The sequence below is a fragment of the Pseudomyrmex gracilis genome, unplaced genomic scaffold (assembly GCF_002006095.1).
Source record: "Pseudomyrmex gracilis isolate BER0280 unplaced genomic scaffold, ASM200609v1 scaffold_10, whole genome shotgun sequence".
Classification (NCBI taxonomy): domain Eukaryota; kingdom Metazoa; phylum Arthropoda; class Insecta; order Hymenoptera; family Formicidae; genus Pseudomyrmex; species Pseudomyrmex gracilis.
The window spans coordinates 1,176,285-1,195,457 of NW_018020594.1; the positions used below are offsets into that span (position 1 = coordinate 1,176,285).

A 19,173-nucleotide genomic window follows, 5' to 3' on the forward strand; every position below is an offset into this window, starting at 1 on the left:
GGTCGAACGATGGGCTTAATCGCGAAACTGTATTTGGCGAAAAGAAATTTTCACTTGACGTTAAATTCACATGAGAAAACAATTAAAAAATTTTTTAAGGCTCCGAAGGCTCACATGAGAAAATCGAAAAACAAACAGTCGTGTAATTTATTAGTTTGCACTAATTAATTATGCAGCATTTTGCTATTTTGGTGTGAATGTGTAATTAAATGATAATATAAAACGCTAAAACAACCTAAAAATTATTGTACTATTTAAATACGCTTTTTTTTTTCCTAACTATGCGTCAAATGAAATGTGCATTTTGGTGAAAATTCAGTATACGAGAACATTCCTCGCTGTTCTTTCTACGCCATATGTATATATACAGCTGTACCACCTGTTACAAGTAACACAATGTAGATATCAACGCACTGTATTTACGCGTATAACATGACCGTCTCTCTCTCTCTCTCTCTCTCTCTCTCTTTCTCTCTCTCTCTCTCTCTCTCTCTCTCTTTCTCTCTCCCTCTCTCTNTCTCTCTCTCTCTCTCTCTCTCTCTCTCTTTCTCTCTCCCTCTCTCTCTCTCTCTCTCTTTCTCTCGCTTCCGCTCTTTATAGATCGCCGATAGTTGCTCCATATAGTCTCTCGTTATTTGGAACATCAAATGCGTGATTTGTTAATTACATTGCATCAATGTGCAAACCACGTCATGTACACGTTACACTGGCTCATGTTAAACTCCGTCAGTTTTTGTCCGCGGTAAAATGCAGATAACGCCGATAAAAGTGGCCAAAGCTGATAACAGAATCGATTTTTTTAGCTCGCCAGTGGTTGATGAAACCGATAAAATGCTGGGGCAGTAATCCGATCGCGACTAGTCGATTACAATGCAATTAAGAAGATGCATTGCATCACTTAGTTTATCACTTTACGATTTAAATTTATGTCCGAGCGTTTGTCGTTTACGTGATATATCTGTTTTTGTGACGTACTTGAACGTGAGTAGTAAAACAATTTATAAGCGTCAGTTAGTGTCTTTCTCTCTTGAAGGTAAAATTTTTTCGATTCGCAAAAGGTGAACGTAAGTGTATCAGTTGTCAAATTTTATCGAGATATGTGAGTGATTACTTATTAACGTTGTAGCTGCGTCAAATTTCTTATTAGCTCGAGACGATACGAAGAAACGAACTTTGAGGAATTCCCAATTCGGTCTGTTTAATGTCCCTTCGGAAATCCGAAGAGGCGCACATTGATTGATCGCGACTTTCGACAAGTTCGGCTTCCCGTGTTTTCTCGACGAAGTGTCGGAAAGTTGTACCGATCAATTCACATCGTATAAACGTCTAACATCGATAAATCATAAAACGTTAAAAAAAAAAAAAAAAAAAAAAAAATAGATGGAACAAGTTTAAAAGCCAAAAACGAGAATCGATACACGTGTAGAAAAACCAACAATTTATGTGCTACTTTTAACAACACACTCGACAGAAAGAAAAATCTATCTTTATATTTATTTATTGTATTTTACGTATTTATTTTGTGTTTTATATGTATTGTTTAGCATAAAACTTGCAGGTAAATGTTTTTTCTCGCTAAGTGCGTGGTTTGAACTTTAAATGCGTCACGCGAAACAATTTTACCTACTTTTCCTCCGCTCTCTTTTTAATCATTCATTTTGGTTTTGGTGTTTTCTAATTTGTGAAAACTCGTTGCTGCAGACATAAAAACAAAATTAACTCGTTGCTTCCAAAAGCAAATTAATTTTCGCAAATTGACTGATTAATTTTTTGCGAGAGATTTTTCATTTAAGAGGTGTACATAAATATGCGCGAACACACACACACACACACACACACACACGCACGCATTTCTCTCTCGTGACGCGCGACCGTGATTTAAATGTGCATTCCAGCGTTGTTCACGATGCACCAACCGCGGCTTGATCTATCGCGTACTTACTTGCTCGCGAGAAGGGACATTAAACAAACGCAGTATTTTGACACTCGGACAGAACAGACTTGGCATGTTAATCGGATCGTACCATCTTTACCACGAGAATTGACAACGTGCTATCGGGCAGTCGTCTTCGTCGTCGATCATGCAGCACAACACCACCTCGATGCACATTGGTGCGCGTACTATTGAAGCACGTATGCAGCACGAGCAAACGACCCCGAACTGTGCACGCTGTATCCAGCGGCACAGTTTTCCGTCGGAAAAATGCGGACTCAAGCTATTCTCAGATAGAAGAGATTTTCAACGCTCTTGACCCGCGAGTATCGCAAAAATATCGCAATGTCGGCGTCGCGACAGAGTAGCTCGGGGACAGCTGTGTGCTCCGAGACACCCGGAGGAGCGTCTTCGTGCGACGAGTGCGTCGAGTCAGCTGAAACGATAACGGATGAAGTGACGTGCGCGCGCGCACAAGCTCCCGCGACGTGAGAGGGTTGCCACGAGGGGTGGCTTGCCTCCTCGTGGAACCCTGCAGTAGGCACTACTGCCTTCGTTGTTCCACGAATCGCTATTCCATCCCCGTAGTGTCCGTAGCGACTCTACGTGGTGCCACTCCCGTTACAACGCATGCGCTACTCCGTTTTTCCACCAACTTCTCCCCACTGTGTGCATAATTTTACCCCCGCGCATCTTATCATTCCGAGAGAAATACGTGAGAAGTTTGAAATTTGTTCACCTACGAACGATGAGAGCGAATATTTATCGAAAACTTTGCAGAAGAAGAAAGCTTGAATCCCGGCTTGGTTGGTATTTTAAACACAAACGCGGTATCGCGTCAAATGTTTTTTAATAATTTTAATAATTGAATTTTTTTTTATTTGACATTGTGTCAAATAACAAATCTGTCTTGCGTCGCGCGTACGTGCAAAATAACTAAGCGCATTTTCGGATTAACGCGTGAGATGTTAAATGTTAAAATGTTAAATCCGATTGCACAAAAGTGGAAATTTACAGCATACGTTACAGTTACACGAGCGTATTACAAATACACGCGTTTGCGATGTCTTGTGTAATATCATGTTTTATATCTCGATATCTGTAAAAGTGGTGATATCTTGAAAAATGATGTGACAATTTGTTACAAATTTTATATTCCGATATCTTGACGTTATCGATAACCGATAATTGATCAAATTGATCAATTTACGATTTCGCACTTGATTTTTTTCTGAACTCACCGCATTGTCATCTAATTGACAGTGAAACAGATTAGTCGGATTCGATGTCGTACGTGTTCCAATTTTTTTTTCACATTTTCAAACAACTGCATAATAAGTACCAACATATGGTACGATGGAATATCGAGCATTTGCACAGTTTTATATTACTATGAATAGTTCATCCGTAAAAACAAATTAATGATTACAGGCCTCGATTAAGTGGAGCACGATGAACGCGAGTTTATCTTAATGTATAACGTACGTGATGGAGAGATTATTAGATCAAGTGAACGTGAGGAATTAAATCTTCAAGGTTCCGTGTTATTATAAGAACTTTTCGTTATATCGTTCTCTCGTCCGCGTATGCAAAATCACGCATCTCTCAAAAAATGACAAATTATTCTCGTCAGATTTTTGAAATTACTGAATAAATATAATATTTGAAAATGTACATACATACATTTAAGATGAAACAATCAGATATACGGTTAATTGGAAATGTTATTTATGTATGTGCGCAAGCACACACACACACACACAAAGTTTTTATTTAAAATGTATAAATTATATTAACTAGTAGCTTTTTGAAAAATCTGAAAAAATAATTTATTGTTGAGATAATATTTTTATTGATGAGACTATTCGCGGGATGCGGGATTGACATTTCTCATTGATTTCGTCGGTTTGTGGGTCACTCGAAATAGTCAGCACCGTTTATAAGAAATTAAAGATCCGACATCTGTTATATCGCGTAGCTTTTTCGCTTAATCATCCGTAAAAATTTCACCTCTTCGTCTATACGTAGATAATTGAAGGTCAAAGAAACATGTTAGAACTGTGAATTGTAGTTCAAGATCATTTTGGCAAGGATATATTTTTGCAAATATCAATATCGTGCGCGCGCTCTACACATAGTGAACAAAATGTTTGCACATTTGAGAGAATAAACAATAAAGCAAATGATGCCACGTAACAATTTAAATTCCTTATGTTAACAAATCTGCGTGACAAACTGCGCACGATCGCGGGCAATGTACCGTTATAAGTGTTGCATTATGGAAACGCGATTCAGGCAATTTGTAATAATCGTTTCGATCATCAGTGAGTTTCCGCATCGCGTAACTTATTACACAATCATTCTGTGCGAGGACGTTCGCTGGTGGGTTTTTGGCTTTGCTGGGTTAATGACACGGAAAGTTCACCGTGGTAATATTCGCGCGGTGGATTCGGGATATCGAATCTATCTTATCCGGTGTAAAGAGAAGTGGGGTGTTCAAAAATATGTGAGATCAATAAATCAGAGACAGTATATATAGTAGCAGAACGAGAGAATTTGCAGCGAAGATATCAATCGTTAAAACTAACACACGTCAAGAATACATGTGGGTTCGTTAATTGACACAGTTTATATCACATCTTCGTTGTCCCGTTATTCAACAAGATTAATAATAAAATCCTATATCATGAAAATAATCATTTCAATTTAAAAAAAAAAAAAAAAACGCACAATCGTGTGCTCGCGATGTAAGATACAATAATTTTTTAACTTATCAAATATCCGTCGTAATATGACGTTAGTATTTTATATCGCAATAAATTTGCACACTTATATCACAATTGCGTAATGAAATTTTGTCAAATAAATTCAGATGAAATTTTATTACGTGATTGTGATATAATAAAATTTTACATATTTAATATATTTGCGTAAAAGTTTCTCCTGATGATCGTTAAGTAATTCATACTTGGCGCTAACGCGTATTTCTGGATACGCGTCAACTATAGTACGCGTTTGTGTGAAGAAACGAACGATGGCGACGCAAAGTTTTCCAAAGTGAAAGACGGCCGCCTACGATAAAACTGCTTCTTTGCGGTCCAAGTGCACCGTCTGCCGTCACGTGCGCTCGTCGTAGAGTTCATCCCCTGAGTTCATCGCGCCGGTTAAACGGTGCTAACTCGCGCAAAGAACGATGAGAAAAGTTGCGCGTATACCCGGCGCCCGCGGGCGCAACAGCATCGAAAACTTTATCAATGATGCCACGTCGGAACTTCGCTCGCGCCGCTCGTATGCGGAGCATGCGTGTCTCGCGCCGCCGCGCCGGACGCGGCAAAGTCTAATTATTGATCACCGCATCGTCGCGTATGAAAGCTCGTTTGTTCGCGGCCGCGGAACACGACATGTCGCAACTTCTTCGACGATGTTCCAGACGATCTTGAAGAAGATCGTCTCAAAAGTTTAATAAAGCGACAATTAACCTAAATTGTTATCATTGCGACATTGTTGACGCATCTTTATGTGTAAAAACGCTTAGGTCTCCCTGTCTGTATATTAGGCGAATTTCTACTTTTGTAGAAATTCTAAATTTGTCGTTTGCAATAATATAAACGACAATAATACGAGAGAGATGAAAATACAATAAAGAGAAATGCAGGTGGAAAATATGTATTCGTGTTGTAAAATGTCGAAAGCTTTGGAACTGAAAGTGATGCGTTTAATACGTCTTAATTAATCTCAGGTCTGAATCAAACGCTCTGAATTAAAAGTTATTTGGATCATTTATCACCGTGTGATTGTTTCGAGACACAAACTAATATAAGCAGATGACTCCTGAATCGCTTTAATTTCTAGAGATTTGAAAACTTACGTCTGATTGATAAAATTCACGTAGAAGTAATTTTTTTTGTCTCGCGCTTATTACATTAAAATTTATTTATTATTGTAACGTGTGTGCAATTATTTGCATTCAAGTGAGCAACGAATCGCTACAACCGCGAACGAGACTAACATTTCTAACTTTATCAACGCTGTATCGTTGTAACATTTGTATCTTATCCTGTTAAATATTTACATATACGATATCTTTCTTTCGGCGCGCATTTCCGGCGTAAATCGTAAAACCTACAGGTTTTTATAACCGCACCTTTATATAATAAATATACAGAACGTCTTAGCAATGCATCGTTTCACAATTTTCATAAAACTTTCCGCACGAACGGTAAGCTCTTTTTCCCAGAACTGCCATTAGTGCGCTGTGTGCTATAAATTTTTATTGCGCGCAGTATTTTCGAAAGCCATCAAGTGGCTCTTTAATACCCAAAAACTGCTAGGTTTTTCCAAGAAAATCGCTTAAGAAAAACATTTGATACTAGCACATTTTCTTTTCAACAACGTTAAACTGTTTTTGCATAAAAATAGAAACAAACGCAAAAAAAACACACATTTAAAATCTCGTTTCAAATCAAATATCGTTTATTTTTAAAAATGTACGTCAATTCATCTTGCACGAGTGTGTTCGTGAACAAACAATCATAACGACATAAACAAGTTATTAATTAATATTTTTGATAATAGATGCTTGAATTAATTCTCGCTGTTTTTTGCTATAAAAATTCATATTATTTCAAAAGAATAGCACATCATGGTTTATACAAAATAATGTTCTTCGGAAGCTATAACCTTTTTCCATCTTTCGGGTAACGAATGGATTCCGAATTTTCCAAAAGATTCAGATTCCTTCGAGGCGATCTACTTATCGAATTTTTGATATCTTTGAAAGAAGCGCTGCTCAGAAAGATCACCCTGCATCGACCGAAAGCAAATGATAATTTGAAGGAGCAATGTCTGGTGAATAAGGCGGGTGGGGTAAAACGTCCCATCCAAGTGCCTCCAAAATGTCTTTTACTTGTTTTTCATGTAGTTCAGCGTTATCCTAGAGAAAAATAATTTTGTCCTGTCTTTTGGCATATTGCGCGCGTTTTTCTTTGAGTGCTCGAAATTCAAATTGAGTAATTGTCGTCGGTAGAGTTTATTATTGATTTGATACGGTTGCAGCAGCTCATAATACACTACACCGAATTGATCCCACCAAATACACAGCATAACCTTCTTTCTTTGAATATCCTGTCGTTGCGTCGATGTTGATGGTTCGTCGGGACGCACCAATAATTTGTGCGGATTGTCGTAATAAATCCATTTTTTTTTCATCGCCGGTTACAATTCGATGCAAAAACGACTTCCGTTTATGTCTTTGCAACAGTATTTCACAAATAATTAAACGTTTTGCAATGTCTCTTTCTTTCAATTCATGTGAGTGTCCTTCCTTCTGGATTATTCTCATATCTTTTAAACGGTTATTAACGGTTGACTCATCGACATTTAATGTTTCCGACTCTTTGAGCGTTTGACATGAATCTTCTTTAAGTAATGCCTCCAATTCCTTAAACTTTTTTGGCTGCTCAGAGCGTTTTTTGTCGATCACGTCAAAATCGTTGTTTTCGGACCGATTTTTAATCGATTTAAGTCAATTTCTGCAAGTTGATTGCGATGGAGCATGCTTTCCATAAGCCTTCACTAGCAAACTATGACTTTTAACAACAGATTTATTGAAATGAAAGCAAAAAAGTAATGTTTCCCGCATATGCTCTTTTGTTGGTACGAAATCTGATATCTTTGATGCGATAAAAAATTGTGTTCTGCGCACTTCGCTCAAATGTCATACGCTGATTCTTAAAGCCTAAAGTGAAAGTACTTTCATATACATCAACAGTCACCTTCGGCCATGTTGAAATAGCACAACTATTGACCTCTATTAATCAACAGCGAGAATTAATTCAAAGACCTAATAAATTATTTGTGTGAATTATTTATGAGCCATGAGAACGTGATGATGAAATATGGAACAGTGGAAAATTTTAGTACTCGCGATATAATAAAGCGATTAACGTCAAATATTTCAAACAGTTCGAAACATTAACGCGAAAATGTTTGAAAGTAGTGCGTGTACTCACAACGTTTCGCGCTGTGTGCTTGTAGATAGGCCGTGATGATATCGCACTGTTTATCACGTTTGGCAGTGAGATAATCCTTTCGTCGCAGCTGGCGAATAAGCAGACCGCCTGTATGAATAATGTGGTCGTGAAGAGTCGAGAGCAGAATTTGCAGTTCATCTTTCCCTGTATTAAAATATTCAATTGTTTAAAATATTGTGTTTTTCAATTAATAAAGTTTAATATTGATAAACAAGCGGTAACAATTGAGAATAAAACAGTGACCAAAATAATAAAGAATTCAACAACGGTTTTGTGCGTGTGTGTGTGTGCTGTGTTGGTTCTGTTTAACACGTAAATATGTGTGTATGCATAAGCTTTTTTGTTGTCAGTGTGCGGTCTCGTTAGTTTTGAAATACGGTAAATCCCGAAAAGCGCGAAAAAGCACAAAAGCCTGTATATCGCGATATTAAACAATCACGTTATATCGTGAAAACCGGTTGCAAGTTGTTGCATTATTTATAGAGTCAAACAAAAATTTGCGCTTAATATCAAAAAATCTGCAAAACCGATAAATGACCCGGGAAACATAATGGCGTTTAATTATAGAGAGAAGCGAAAATTATAATAAATTTATAACAAACGTTTACATAACAATTTGAATGTGTGTACTTAGATTGTTAATATAAAATTAAAGAATTTTTATAATTTCTTATCAAGAGATAAATTCTTTTTAAAGTAATCTGAAGACTTGTCACGAGGAGAAAAAAAATCACGCGTTGTCATTAAAGTTAAATGGATCGTCACAACATAGATTGCTTATTAACTGAACTTTCAATCGTTAAAGATGGATGTGAGCTTTCATGCGCGCGCCTATTTTTCCGCAACGCGCCTGTTTATCGCCAGCTCGTATTGAATTGTCTTACTTTTCAATAGCAGGCGAGCTTTCTGCTGATATTGATGCTGTGGGCGTGGTTTCAATGACGATGCTGTTGAATCGCTTTCTGAACGTCCCTTGTCGGCCATCGGAATGCCATAAATGTCCAGCAATAGTTGATCCACCAGCGAGGTAATCACGGCTTCTTTCTTCGGCGATGAATAGCGCATAGGTGGTGGATATGTCTAAAATCATTAAACGACTGTTTCTTCCAGGAAGAGAGAACGATCGGTGTGGGTACGAAAGAATACCGCCGACACATCAAACTGTGCGAATTTACGAAGAGAAAAGAAAAGTTATTAACTCGTTCATTCTACCGTTATCTCGACAATAACTGCTTCTACTATTCGCTTCCTGGTGCCGGCTTTGTTACGTGAGTTTCATGAGTTTTCACGTGTATGTGTGTTACGCTTTAAATCTAGTGTCTATTCATCTATAGCATATTTTGCCTCACTTACTGGGGCTTGTATACCAGAAAATAGAAAAAAGAAAATTCAGTCAGGTCTCTCTCGTTTGGCAAGAACTGACTGAAATTTTTATAAAATAATTTAAATATTCTAATATGCAATTAGCTGATGTGTGCGCTACGTAATCTCGAATTTTATCGTCATATAAGATTGGGAAATTTCTCGAGGAAGTTAGAGCGACTTTATGATCAACTTTGAATAACTACATGGTTCAACTTCTACGACTTTTACATGGTGATGTCGCAACGATCTCCAGAGCAAGTAGAAACTCCGTTCAAACTAAAGTTCTTCTTCGTGTTGCCATCTCGAGAACTCAAACTCCCGGAGTATCGATTAATCTCGAGTTGCAGCGCATTGTAGGAGCGTTTACCTTGGGCCTCTTGATAGCCGCGTCATGATTGCCGGCATTCCCGTAATTAAACGCGATTGACTCGTCCCCCGTTGATTTTGAGCGCTTTTGCCAGCGCGAGCTCGCGACGCCGACGCTTCCGGTCGGTCGTTTGCTGTTCAGTTCCATGAAATCCGGTCCCTTGAGAGTCTGATGTATCAGATTGCGCCTCCGTCTTTTGTACACCGTCGGAAAAGGATCCTCGTTCGGACGACGTGCGATATCCTGTGTCTGTTGAGTGACGTACACGTCGCCGAACACCCGCTCGTTCTCCACCGCGACGCATTTCACGCGGTAACTGATTTCCGCGTACTTTTTGAACGGCATTACGTTGTAGCTCATAATCATTGTGTTGAAGATGCCGCGCGATTCTCCGCAACGCCGAAATCGATTCCGCCGATCGCCGTCGCACGTCGTTTCGAATCTCAGATTTTCCGCATCGCACGGAGGCCGTCACACCGGCGAACTTTGCCGCACCGCGAACGATGCACACCGCGTAAAGCGCATTCGATCAATCTTCGGTCACGGTTGCCTTTGTCGTCGTGTTTGCCGCAAGTTCAACTCGCAAACAGAGAAACAGTTTGCAGTAGCATGCATGGCGCCCATTGATCATCGACACACACTTCTACAATTTTTATTCACATTTACGGATAACAGATATCAGGTTATTTTACATCTATCGTTTTTATATATTCTATTTACCGAAATTTATATTTTTCACAATAGCGTTTTTAACTCGGTCATTGATCAAAGATTTTTTCTATTGTTTAAGATATTTGCCATGACTTATGCTTTTTGTAACAAACACATTCTTAATCGATTCTCTCACAGATGCTCGCAAAAATGACAGTTATCAGTTAATACGCATTTGCGAATTCAAATATTTATATATGAAGTACGACACATATTACGTTTAACATATGTAAATTCGTGAACACAGCGACACATAAATATTAGTATGGGAAACGCTGTTATAATTACACAACACCGCAGTTGCAACTGAATATACTGATAAATAACCTTGAAACTTACAGGATACAAGTGCGCGCATGATAAATGATAAGTGTCTTTACTTACTCTATAGTTGCTGTGTACAATTGTATAATATTTTTATCGTGCATTTTATTTTTATATATACTAGAACTAAACAAATGCAGTAAATAAATATAATATGTAATATACAAATTTAAAACGCGACAAAACTGCCGCTGAAATACGCACGAACGTGTGTGAACTTATTCAAGTGCAAAAAATGTGCGCTTGTGCGCGTATTAGCGATATGTGAGTTATTAACCAATTCTTAAGGCAAGCATTTTACTGTCAGTACGATAAGATAAAATAAAAAATTATGTAATTTTGTATTCTAATTAATAGTAATCAATATTAGTATTGTTATGTAGTAATCAATATTAGTTATATTAGTTTACTAGACCGACAAGAAAAACTTCTCTGCAAAACAACTTAAAACGCTATATTTTTATATGTAATAATTGTTAAATTACAATTTATTTTCATTTTAACATGTAAGATATGACACCATATTATTCACGAAAATGTAATTAAACTTTTAGCAAGTTGTAACGAACGAGTCTCGACAGCTACAAAATATTTTTCACGCGTACATTTGTTTATTTTACTACACTTGAGAGTTCGCACAATTTCAATGGTTCTTTCTCAATTTTATGCACAACGCACAACGTAACAGACTTTTTATCACGAGCGAGTAATTCCTTTCTGGTAGCCAGACCGCAACTGGAAGTGCCGTTGATGATAATCGCTTCATTACGTCTATATACCTACAGGCGTTGTCGTTCGACATTGTTAATGGAGGTGGAACTGTGACAAAAAGAACGTAAAGTTTTATTTTGTGCATTTGGATGCACCATAAACAATATGTCGCGTAATAAACAAGACATCGTCATAGCTTTTAGAATAAATCTCGTTTACGTATATTTGGATGGATTTATTTACCTGTCATCATGTAAATGTATGTTTGTATTATTCTACATGAAGATTTAAAAGCACGTGTACATTACGGATATATTGCAATATATTGCAACTTTTGACTGAGACAAGTGTGGTATACAATATATTTTATACATACGTTTTTGTTTTTTATAATAATTATTTGAATAAAATGTTTGACAATAGTGACATTTTATTAAAAAAAACACTAAACAACATATATTGATGTGTTTCGAACAAAATTTAATATGCGTATGTTAAAATCAAATATTTTAAGCAGTAAAATATTATTATTTGCATATTATTATATAATAGTCCGTGTTGTTTAATGTCCACCGTGTTTCACTACTGTCCTTCATACGGTTAGAAAAACTTATTTGTTTATCAGCGAGCGCGATAATGTACTGTAAACTTTGCTTGAATGTATAAAATATTAGGAAGCCTCATTATACTCACCTGGTAAGTCTGTTGACCCTAATCTAAGTTAGAGGGGACCCGTATCTGTGCCTGCATAAATTTTTACTTCCGTGGTTGAAACTTTGATACAAATGAGACAATATTTGTAAAATTCTAAGGAAAATGTAGTTTGTGTGTGTGTAATTGTATGTAAAGAAATCTTAACAAATTAATGGAATTTCACGTAATTTTCTTAGTGTTTCTCAATTACAATCTTTACGTACAAGTGTTCTTTGAATTAATTATAGAAACACATGCTAATTAAAATTAAGATAAACCATATACAATGTGTAATTGTATATTAATGCTATTATAGAATGATTTTCAACAATATATAGACACACAGATGTATATAAATAATAATTATCTTGATTACCGGTCGTGACTATGACCTCGATTTCGGCACCACATTTCTTTCTTGCGTTTGCTCATTTTGGAACGGTGGTAAAATGAAATTTTTACTTTTTGTAAAAGAAAATATTTCATATATATGTACATATATGTACACACAAATATATTATGTATACGTATACTTTTATAAAGAAAAATTCTGTCTTGGTTTTTAGATAAAAAAAATTGTATATATATTTCTATCTTATGTATTTTACATTATCTTTCTTTAGAAATACATTATTGAATAACACATGTACAATTAATTTCTTCTCAAATATAGACGTAAATAAATATAAACGTGTATTACAGAGACAAAAACCAATTTGATGTAGGAGATAAATTATCAATTACGATGTTAAACAGAACACAGAACGTGAATGCATATTGATACTTACATGTGCACCTATGTTTCTACATTGTTGAAGGTCGTTTTATGTCAATAAGGTCTATCTGATTTTACCACATTTATTCTTTTGCATTGTGTTTCTCGAATAATCGACATTATTCTGTTTTTATTACGCATAATTATCTACTAGTTTGGCTGGTTTTCTTCCTCACATTCAGTGTGACTTTTGAAATGAGACAAACCTGATAAAGGATCACGCTTTAAGTATCACTCGATTAAAATAGCATTAGTATGCAATAATATAATAAAATAATAACATTGTGTATATTATTATTTATCTTAATTTTAATTTATTGTTCATCGTACTTGCGGAAGTAATGTAATAATATAATTATTGTTATCCTAATAATTTATTATGACGATAATACAACTTACATTATTGACTTTACTATAAATTAAACAAAATTAGAGTTAAATAGTTTAATTATAGATAAAGATAAAAATCTTTTATTAGGAGTGTCGAAGAAGTTGTTACTGCGTATAATAGCAGTATATAACTAATTAAAATCTCTGTCTGCAGGCGTGAGTTTCAACATTTTGCAATATCTTATGTATAGAAAAAATCATAATTTTCAACAATTATAAGTAATATAAACAAAAATAATTAAATCTATACGTTATTATTATTGTATGATGTCATAAAATTCACATCAATAAAGGTGTTACACATATTACACATTATATTAAATATAAAAAAATTAAGTATTTTAAAAGTAAAATTATAAAATAAGATATATTGTAGAGTANTTTAAAATAAGTGTATATAAAATAATACGTATCACATAAAGTATATTGTAAAGTGTACGTATATATAACAGTGTGCATAGGTATGTATAAATAACAAGTGTGCACGTTATTTTTACAATTTTAGATTTATTTTGACATTTTATAATCTTGGATTAATTTTAACGTGAAAAATATCAATATATGCATATAAATTTTATTACTTTAACAAATTGTATAAATTTAATTAATAATTTTACAATACAAACACTGATTAAAGAAATAGATACATCACATATATTATTCTGGATATTTTTTCTCTTATTAGAATGCAATAATTTTACCACAATTATTGTTTTGCATTGTGTTTCTGGAACAAACAATATTATCTGCTTTTTAGTACGCATAATTATTGATTAGTGTTGGTATTTTTCTTTCTTAAATTTTCTATGATTTTTGCAACGAGATGAGCCCAGTTTAAAGGCTCATGCTCTAAGTACCACTCGATTGTTGTTCTCATAATTTCGCTCTGTTTCGGTGTACATTTTTTGCATTGAGTCGTAAGAGCTTCAGGAAATATTTCTACAATTAAAATAAAATTAAAATTTATTACTTATTTTATATTACTTAGTTTATAACAGTAAACTTTGCTCTTTTGACGTTAGTTTGCCATGGGTCTCTGATTTGTGATTAAGTTTACGTAATATTATATAAATGTACCTTTGAAAAACTTGGAAGCATCAGTTTTGCAAGGAGCTGCCTCTATAAAACAATTGTAATAATCCGTTCGTTCCTCTTTGTTCTCCAATACATTACGGATATCCAAGAGATCGTGTTTGCTGTCGTAAAATTCTCTCGCTGCTACGCACGTAAACGTAATAATTGTAACTAATATTGTTACAGTGCAACTTAGAGAAGCCATTGTGTACGTAACTCGTGATTATAAGATACTGAAGCTGTGCGGACTACACACCTTTTATATAAACAGCTCTTCCATGAATAAAAACTATTAAAATATTTTATCCTCGGAATTAATATACCGGATTTCTGAGAGACACATTTTTCACTTTGTTTTTGATAGTTTTGTTTTTGCCTCTTACTTACGACCAAGGTCATAAATAATGTCACGCGAGAGAATTTTCTCTTTCTGTTATATAACAGTTTAAAAACTATCTTATATACAAGAAAACATCATTAATTCTCGACGATTATAATTAATGTGAACAAAAACAAAATGTATTAATTTAATTAGTTCAGTAATTTAAAACTATTAAAATATATAAATATAATTATATATACAATATAGTTATGCATATATACATGTATATATAAAATTATATATGTACAATATATAATTCATTAAATTAATATATTTGTTATTTTTAATATATTATGATATATTTATATACATATATATTATATATATGTATAACTAGTTAAGAGATATATTATTGTAAATTACAATATAATATATATATAATTTTTATTAAATATACATACACATATACATACGTATAAAATCTCTAAGGTTTTAAATATTATATACATGTGTAAAATTACATACTTTTTCATTATCAGTGTTTAGCTACTCAATCATAAATCTTAGTTTCATCTACTATACAGAAGGGTATTCTTCTTGACAAACATCATGTAAGAATTTCTTGTTCGTTCTTTGACTGAACACAGATGCACATCTTTTGAAGTTTTGTTAATGTACACGATCAACCAGTACACTACCTCGTATTGGGCTTCCTCTATATCATTTAAATTTCATGACGTCAAACTTTTTATCAAAATGTTTTTGATTACTCACACACTTTTTATTACATGCGCACGACTTTTTTAAAACATCTTGTATCCAAATATTCCGTCAAAAGCTATTTTATTGTTTTTAAACAGAATTCTTATTAGTTGGCGCTAACGTCATTGAATAAATGCGTATCTTGGAAACACATCATATATTTCCATCTATTTAGTCGATCATGTTTACTGTTTCTGCGGCAACCGAACAATCATGGCTGACTTCTGACTGAACGAAAGTGAATTTAAATGTGTGTAGCGCATTAATCCTTGAAAATTATATAATAAAATTCAAAACTGTACCGTATTAAGTAAATAGACTGAAAAAATGGTCATTGTACCATGCTCTTGCAGTGACAAAAAAGATTATCTAGATTATCCAAACGAAAATTCGTCCGCGCTTGGTCCACGTACTGATGATGTTTATCAGACTTTTAATCTTCCATCAAGATTTATATATCCGAGTAAGTAGTTTTATTGACAAAAAATGTTTTTCAACAATACTGATTAATTATGTATTCTATAATAAGAATTTCTGTCGCACGAGAATATATGTTGTTTTGATGTAAATAATTCCGGTTCAGAACTCGCAAGTGGTTTGCATGATAATGTTCAGCTATTAATAAGCCAACACAGTCGATCACTGCTCTCGTCGAATCTTATCTCTGCACAAGTCTTTTAATGCACGTTTTAATAAATCTTTAGCAAGTAACTCGTCTTGAAATGTGAACGTGATTCATGCATGGACCGAGTGGCGCCTAAAACTTTTATCGTCGTACGTTCTGCGAGATCCCGATATGGTTTTGTTATTCATTAATGATGAATTTCTCTTTGTTTTCCGGTATGCGCAAATACATTAGCTGTTTGTTGGAGAAACCACTATTATCAATAGGAAATATTTATTATTTATATTTGTTAATAGTAAAAGTCTTAAAACACAGATAGAAAAATAAATTTTTGTTTTATTATGGTTTATATTTATATATTATATTACGATTAAATTTGTGTGTACACATGTCGGTGTGTAAATTATATAATACATATTGCATTAGATATGTAGTTAAAATTTGTATTGATAGAAATAATTTGCCTAGCTCTCTGGCAAGCATAAGAACAATTGCAAAAAACATTTATATTGTGCAAGCAATGCAAAGAATATTTATTTACATGTACCGAATACAAAAATTTTCATTATTTAAATCTGCTGTATGCAAAATCTTCTTTCGTTCAAGTGTTTGTTTACTTAGTTGCAGCTGTAAATTATCAAAGTTTTTATCTACTAACTTTTAAAACATTATTGATAATTATATATCTGCGATTTACAAATCATCTGCGTGTTACGCAGCGCAGATGATTTGTAAATTAATAACCAAGCCAAGATAACGCGAGAGGTCACTCAGTTGCGCGTATGCGTGTATTGGTAAGAACTTGATCGCTGATGTATGCTCGTATAATAATATCTTACGAACGTCGAGCCACACTGACTCTGAGAAACTTCTGGAACGCGCACGAGGTTAGTGCACATTCAATCTCCGAGCAGACCATGTGCTTTCTTCTTCTTATTTATTTTCTCTTATTGGGCAACGTCGCGAATGTTTTCACGGAAGACGCCGACTGTCAAGTTTATAACCACCTGTATGTCTGTTTGGAGACGGCCGATGTTCTTCGCAGTGTTACTTTCGAGGACGTCAACGCCGTTCAGACAATCGAGGACATCGAGCTCCACTTGGAGAATCTCGGAATTATTGACATCGCCAAAGAGTCTTTCGTTGAGGTCGCCAATTCTTCTGCTCTTTACGTTCGCGACAACAAACTGTCGAATATCGGTCGACATTACTTTGCCGCTCTCGATCAACTCACCTATTTGGACCTGAGAAACAACACAATCGTCAATTTGGAGGAGGGTGCGTTCGCGAAACTGAATGATCTAGAGACACTGCTACTGGATTACAACAACATCTCGGACTTCCGACACGGCGTGTGGAGAGGCCTGTCGGAGCTCCGCGAGCTCTATATCACCAACAACCGGCTTGTGCTGAGAAGAAACATGTTCAAAGGACTCAGAGAGCTGGAAACGCTGGTCCTGGACTCGAACGACATATCGGAGATACCGATCGGCGCGTTCAACGGGCTATCGCATATAGACCTTCTTTATCTGTCACGCAACAAGATCTCTTTCTTGCAGCCGGACGTGTTTCGCGGTCTCAGCGAGATAAACGAGCTCGATCTGGGCAGGAATCGGCTGAGAACAATTCCGTCCGGTGTTTTTCGGCACATAAAGTCGTTGAATTCACTCTGGCTGAATGGCAATCAGTTGACGATGCTGAAGTCCGACACCTTTTTAGGTCTGGACAATTTGCTGTATCTGTTTTTGAACAACAACAACCTCCGTTACGTAGATATGACGGCGTTCGCGAGAATGAAGAACGTAACTGTAGATCCTGGCTTTCAGATAAACGGCTCGTTATTAAATGATTACGCAACTGTTCACGGTCGCTATCAGTGCAACAATGAGGCGTATCAGACACCGTACGATTGTACGGAGATTGACTTATAGACTCGAAAAATTGGCTAGAGTTTCTAGGCGAGACGTTTGTGCACATTTACAAATGTATGTCTGTGAATATGTAAGAAATATGTTTTTATAAGAACTGTCACAGTGTGTGTGTGTAATAATTCTCAATTTTCACTTTTAACAATTTATCGTGTTAAAACAGCTGCAACTAATAAATTTAAATTTTTATACCAGATTGCAGAAAGAGAAGAGGGTAATTAATTGTCTTAATTACTTAAGCTGTAAAACTTGTGACATTCGTTCCGAGACTTATAATTCTTTCTATTATTTGTATTATAAAAAAGATCTAATAATAAAGCTATGGGCAATTTTAATCACAGTCAACGTGATGGTGATTTGTTTATTGATAACTTAAATATCTGATTTCCGCAGGAGTTTTCAAAGGTTACGGCCAAGACAATTCTCCTCATCCCTGTTACATCAAGACTTCCATGGATTACGGCTGGTACGCACCCGCAATTCACACAGTCCCGACGTCTTATTATCCTCGAAACACTTCTTTTAGCGCCGAGATGAGCCGCGCAGGGATGTACAAAAATTGTTCTCTCAACACAGAACTTGACAAATCGTTGTTCTAAATGCTTCCCGTAATTTTGTAACTCATTTTATTTACCTTCAACATATAATAATGAGATATCCATCAGGTGTATCTGTGTAATGTATGTACAAGTTTAATATTACTCGAATGTTTATTCTTTTTTTTTATGCTCAGTTCTTGATCTTCCTGTGAAAGTGATTATCTCATATACACAGTTATACGTTTGTATAACTGTGTTTCTCCAACACGTATTTTACAATAAAATGTAAAACTGCTAAAATCGTTAAAATATCGTAACTTAATTTATAAAAAATATTAAATTTGCTTTCAAATTTGTAACACTTTAAAGTGGAGCTAATTGTGTCACATAATTGACGTAAAATTACACACGATGAAGATAATTTTGCAACATACAAAGGTGATTAACACAAAAAATTACAACACGTACGACTTTATGCTCTTTTATATTTTTATTATTACAGTTCAGTTTACCAGTTCATTAAACGTAATAATAATATAACAGGTTCTACATCGGGACGTCTTTGAAGTACACAACATCCCATACTAATATGTGACAGGTCTGGCGTTCTGTTTGGCGATTT

The 19,173-nt window shown here is 35.1% G+C and overlaps 3 protein-coding genes across 12 annotated transcripts in view; 1 reads left to right on the forward strand and 2 right to left on the reverse strand.

The window, feature by feature from the left end:
• Positions 1-11,804, reverse strand: part of LOC109862857 — a 27,323-nt gene extending 15,519 nt beyond the window's left edge. Inside the window, exons 1-4 of one of the 8 annotated variants that reach the window (XM_020443031.1) lie at positions 11,218-11,804; positions 9,698-10,340; positions 8,850-9,045; positions 7,945-8,109 (exon numbers count right to left, since the gene is read on the reverse strand). In XM_020443031.1, the coding sequence (XP_020298620.1) occupies positions 7,945-8,109; positions 8,850-9,045; positions 9,698-10,063 (727 nt within the window). In that variant the 5' untranslated portion in view covers positions 10,064-10,340; positions 11,218-11,804. The other 7 variants (XM_020443026.1, XM_020443035.1, XM_020443041.1 and 4 more) reach the window with 7 other exon arrangements.
• LOC109862907 (SLIT and NTRK-like protein 4) lies at positions 525-18,474 on the forward strand. 3 transcript variants are annotated; one of them, XR_002251253.1, is made up of 3 exons: positions 525-981; positions 8,860-8,992; positions 9,076-9,789. XR_002251253.1 is itself a non-coding variant. In XM_020443078.1 (2 exons), the coding sequence occupies exon 1, from the start codon at positions 16,897-16,899 to the stop codon at positions 18,013-18,015; it is 1,119 nt and encodes a 372-aa protein (XP_020298667.1). In that variant the 5' UTR covers positions 16,862-16,896; the 3' UTR covers positions 18,016-18,069; positions 18,406-18,474. The 3 variants fall into 3 exon arrangements, 1 of the variants encoding a protein (XP_020298667.1); XR_002251254.1 differs by lacking the exon at positions 525-981 and adding an exon at positions 18,406-18,462 and having other exon boundaries at positions 8,245-8,992; positions 9,076-9,233; XM_020443078.1 differs by lacking the exons at positions 525-981; positions 8,860-8,992; positions 9,076-9,789 and adding exons at positions 16,862-18,069; positions 18,406-18,474.
• On the reverse strand, positions 13,860-14,621 carry LOC109862934 (ejaculatory bulb-specific protein 3-like). The gene is made up of 2 exons (XM_020443105.1): positions 14,379-14,621; positions 13,860-14,240 (listed from the first exon to the last, which is right to left on the reverse strand). The coding sequence occupies exons 1-2, from the start codon at positions 14,578-14,580 to the stop codon at positions 14,068-14,070; spliced, it is 375 nt and encodes a 124-aa protein (XP_020298694.1). The 5' UTR covers positions 14,581-14,621; the 3' UTR covers positions 13,860-14,067.
• Positions 18,475-19,173: the final 699 nt, after the last annotated feature.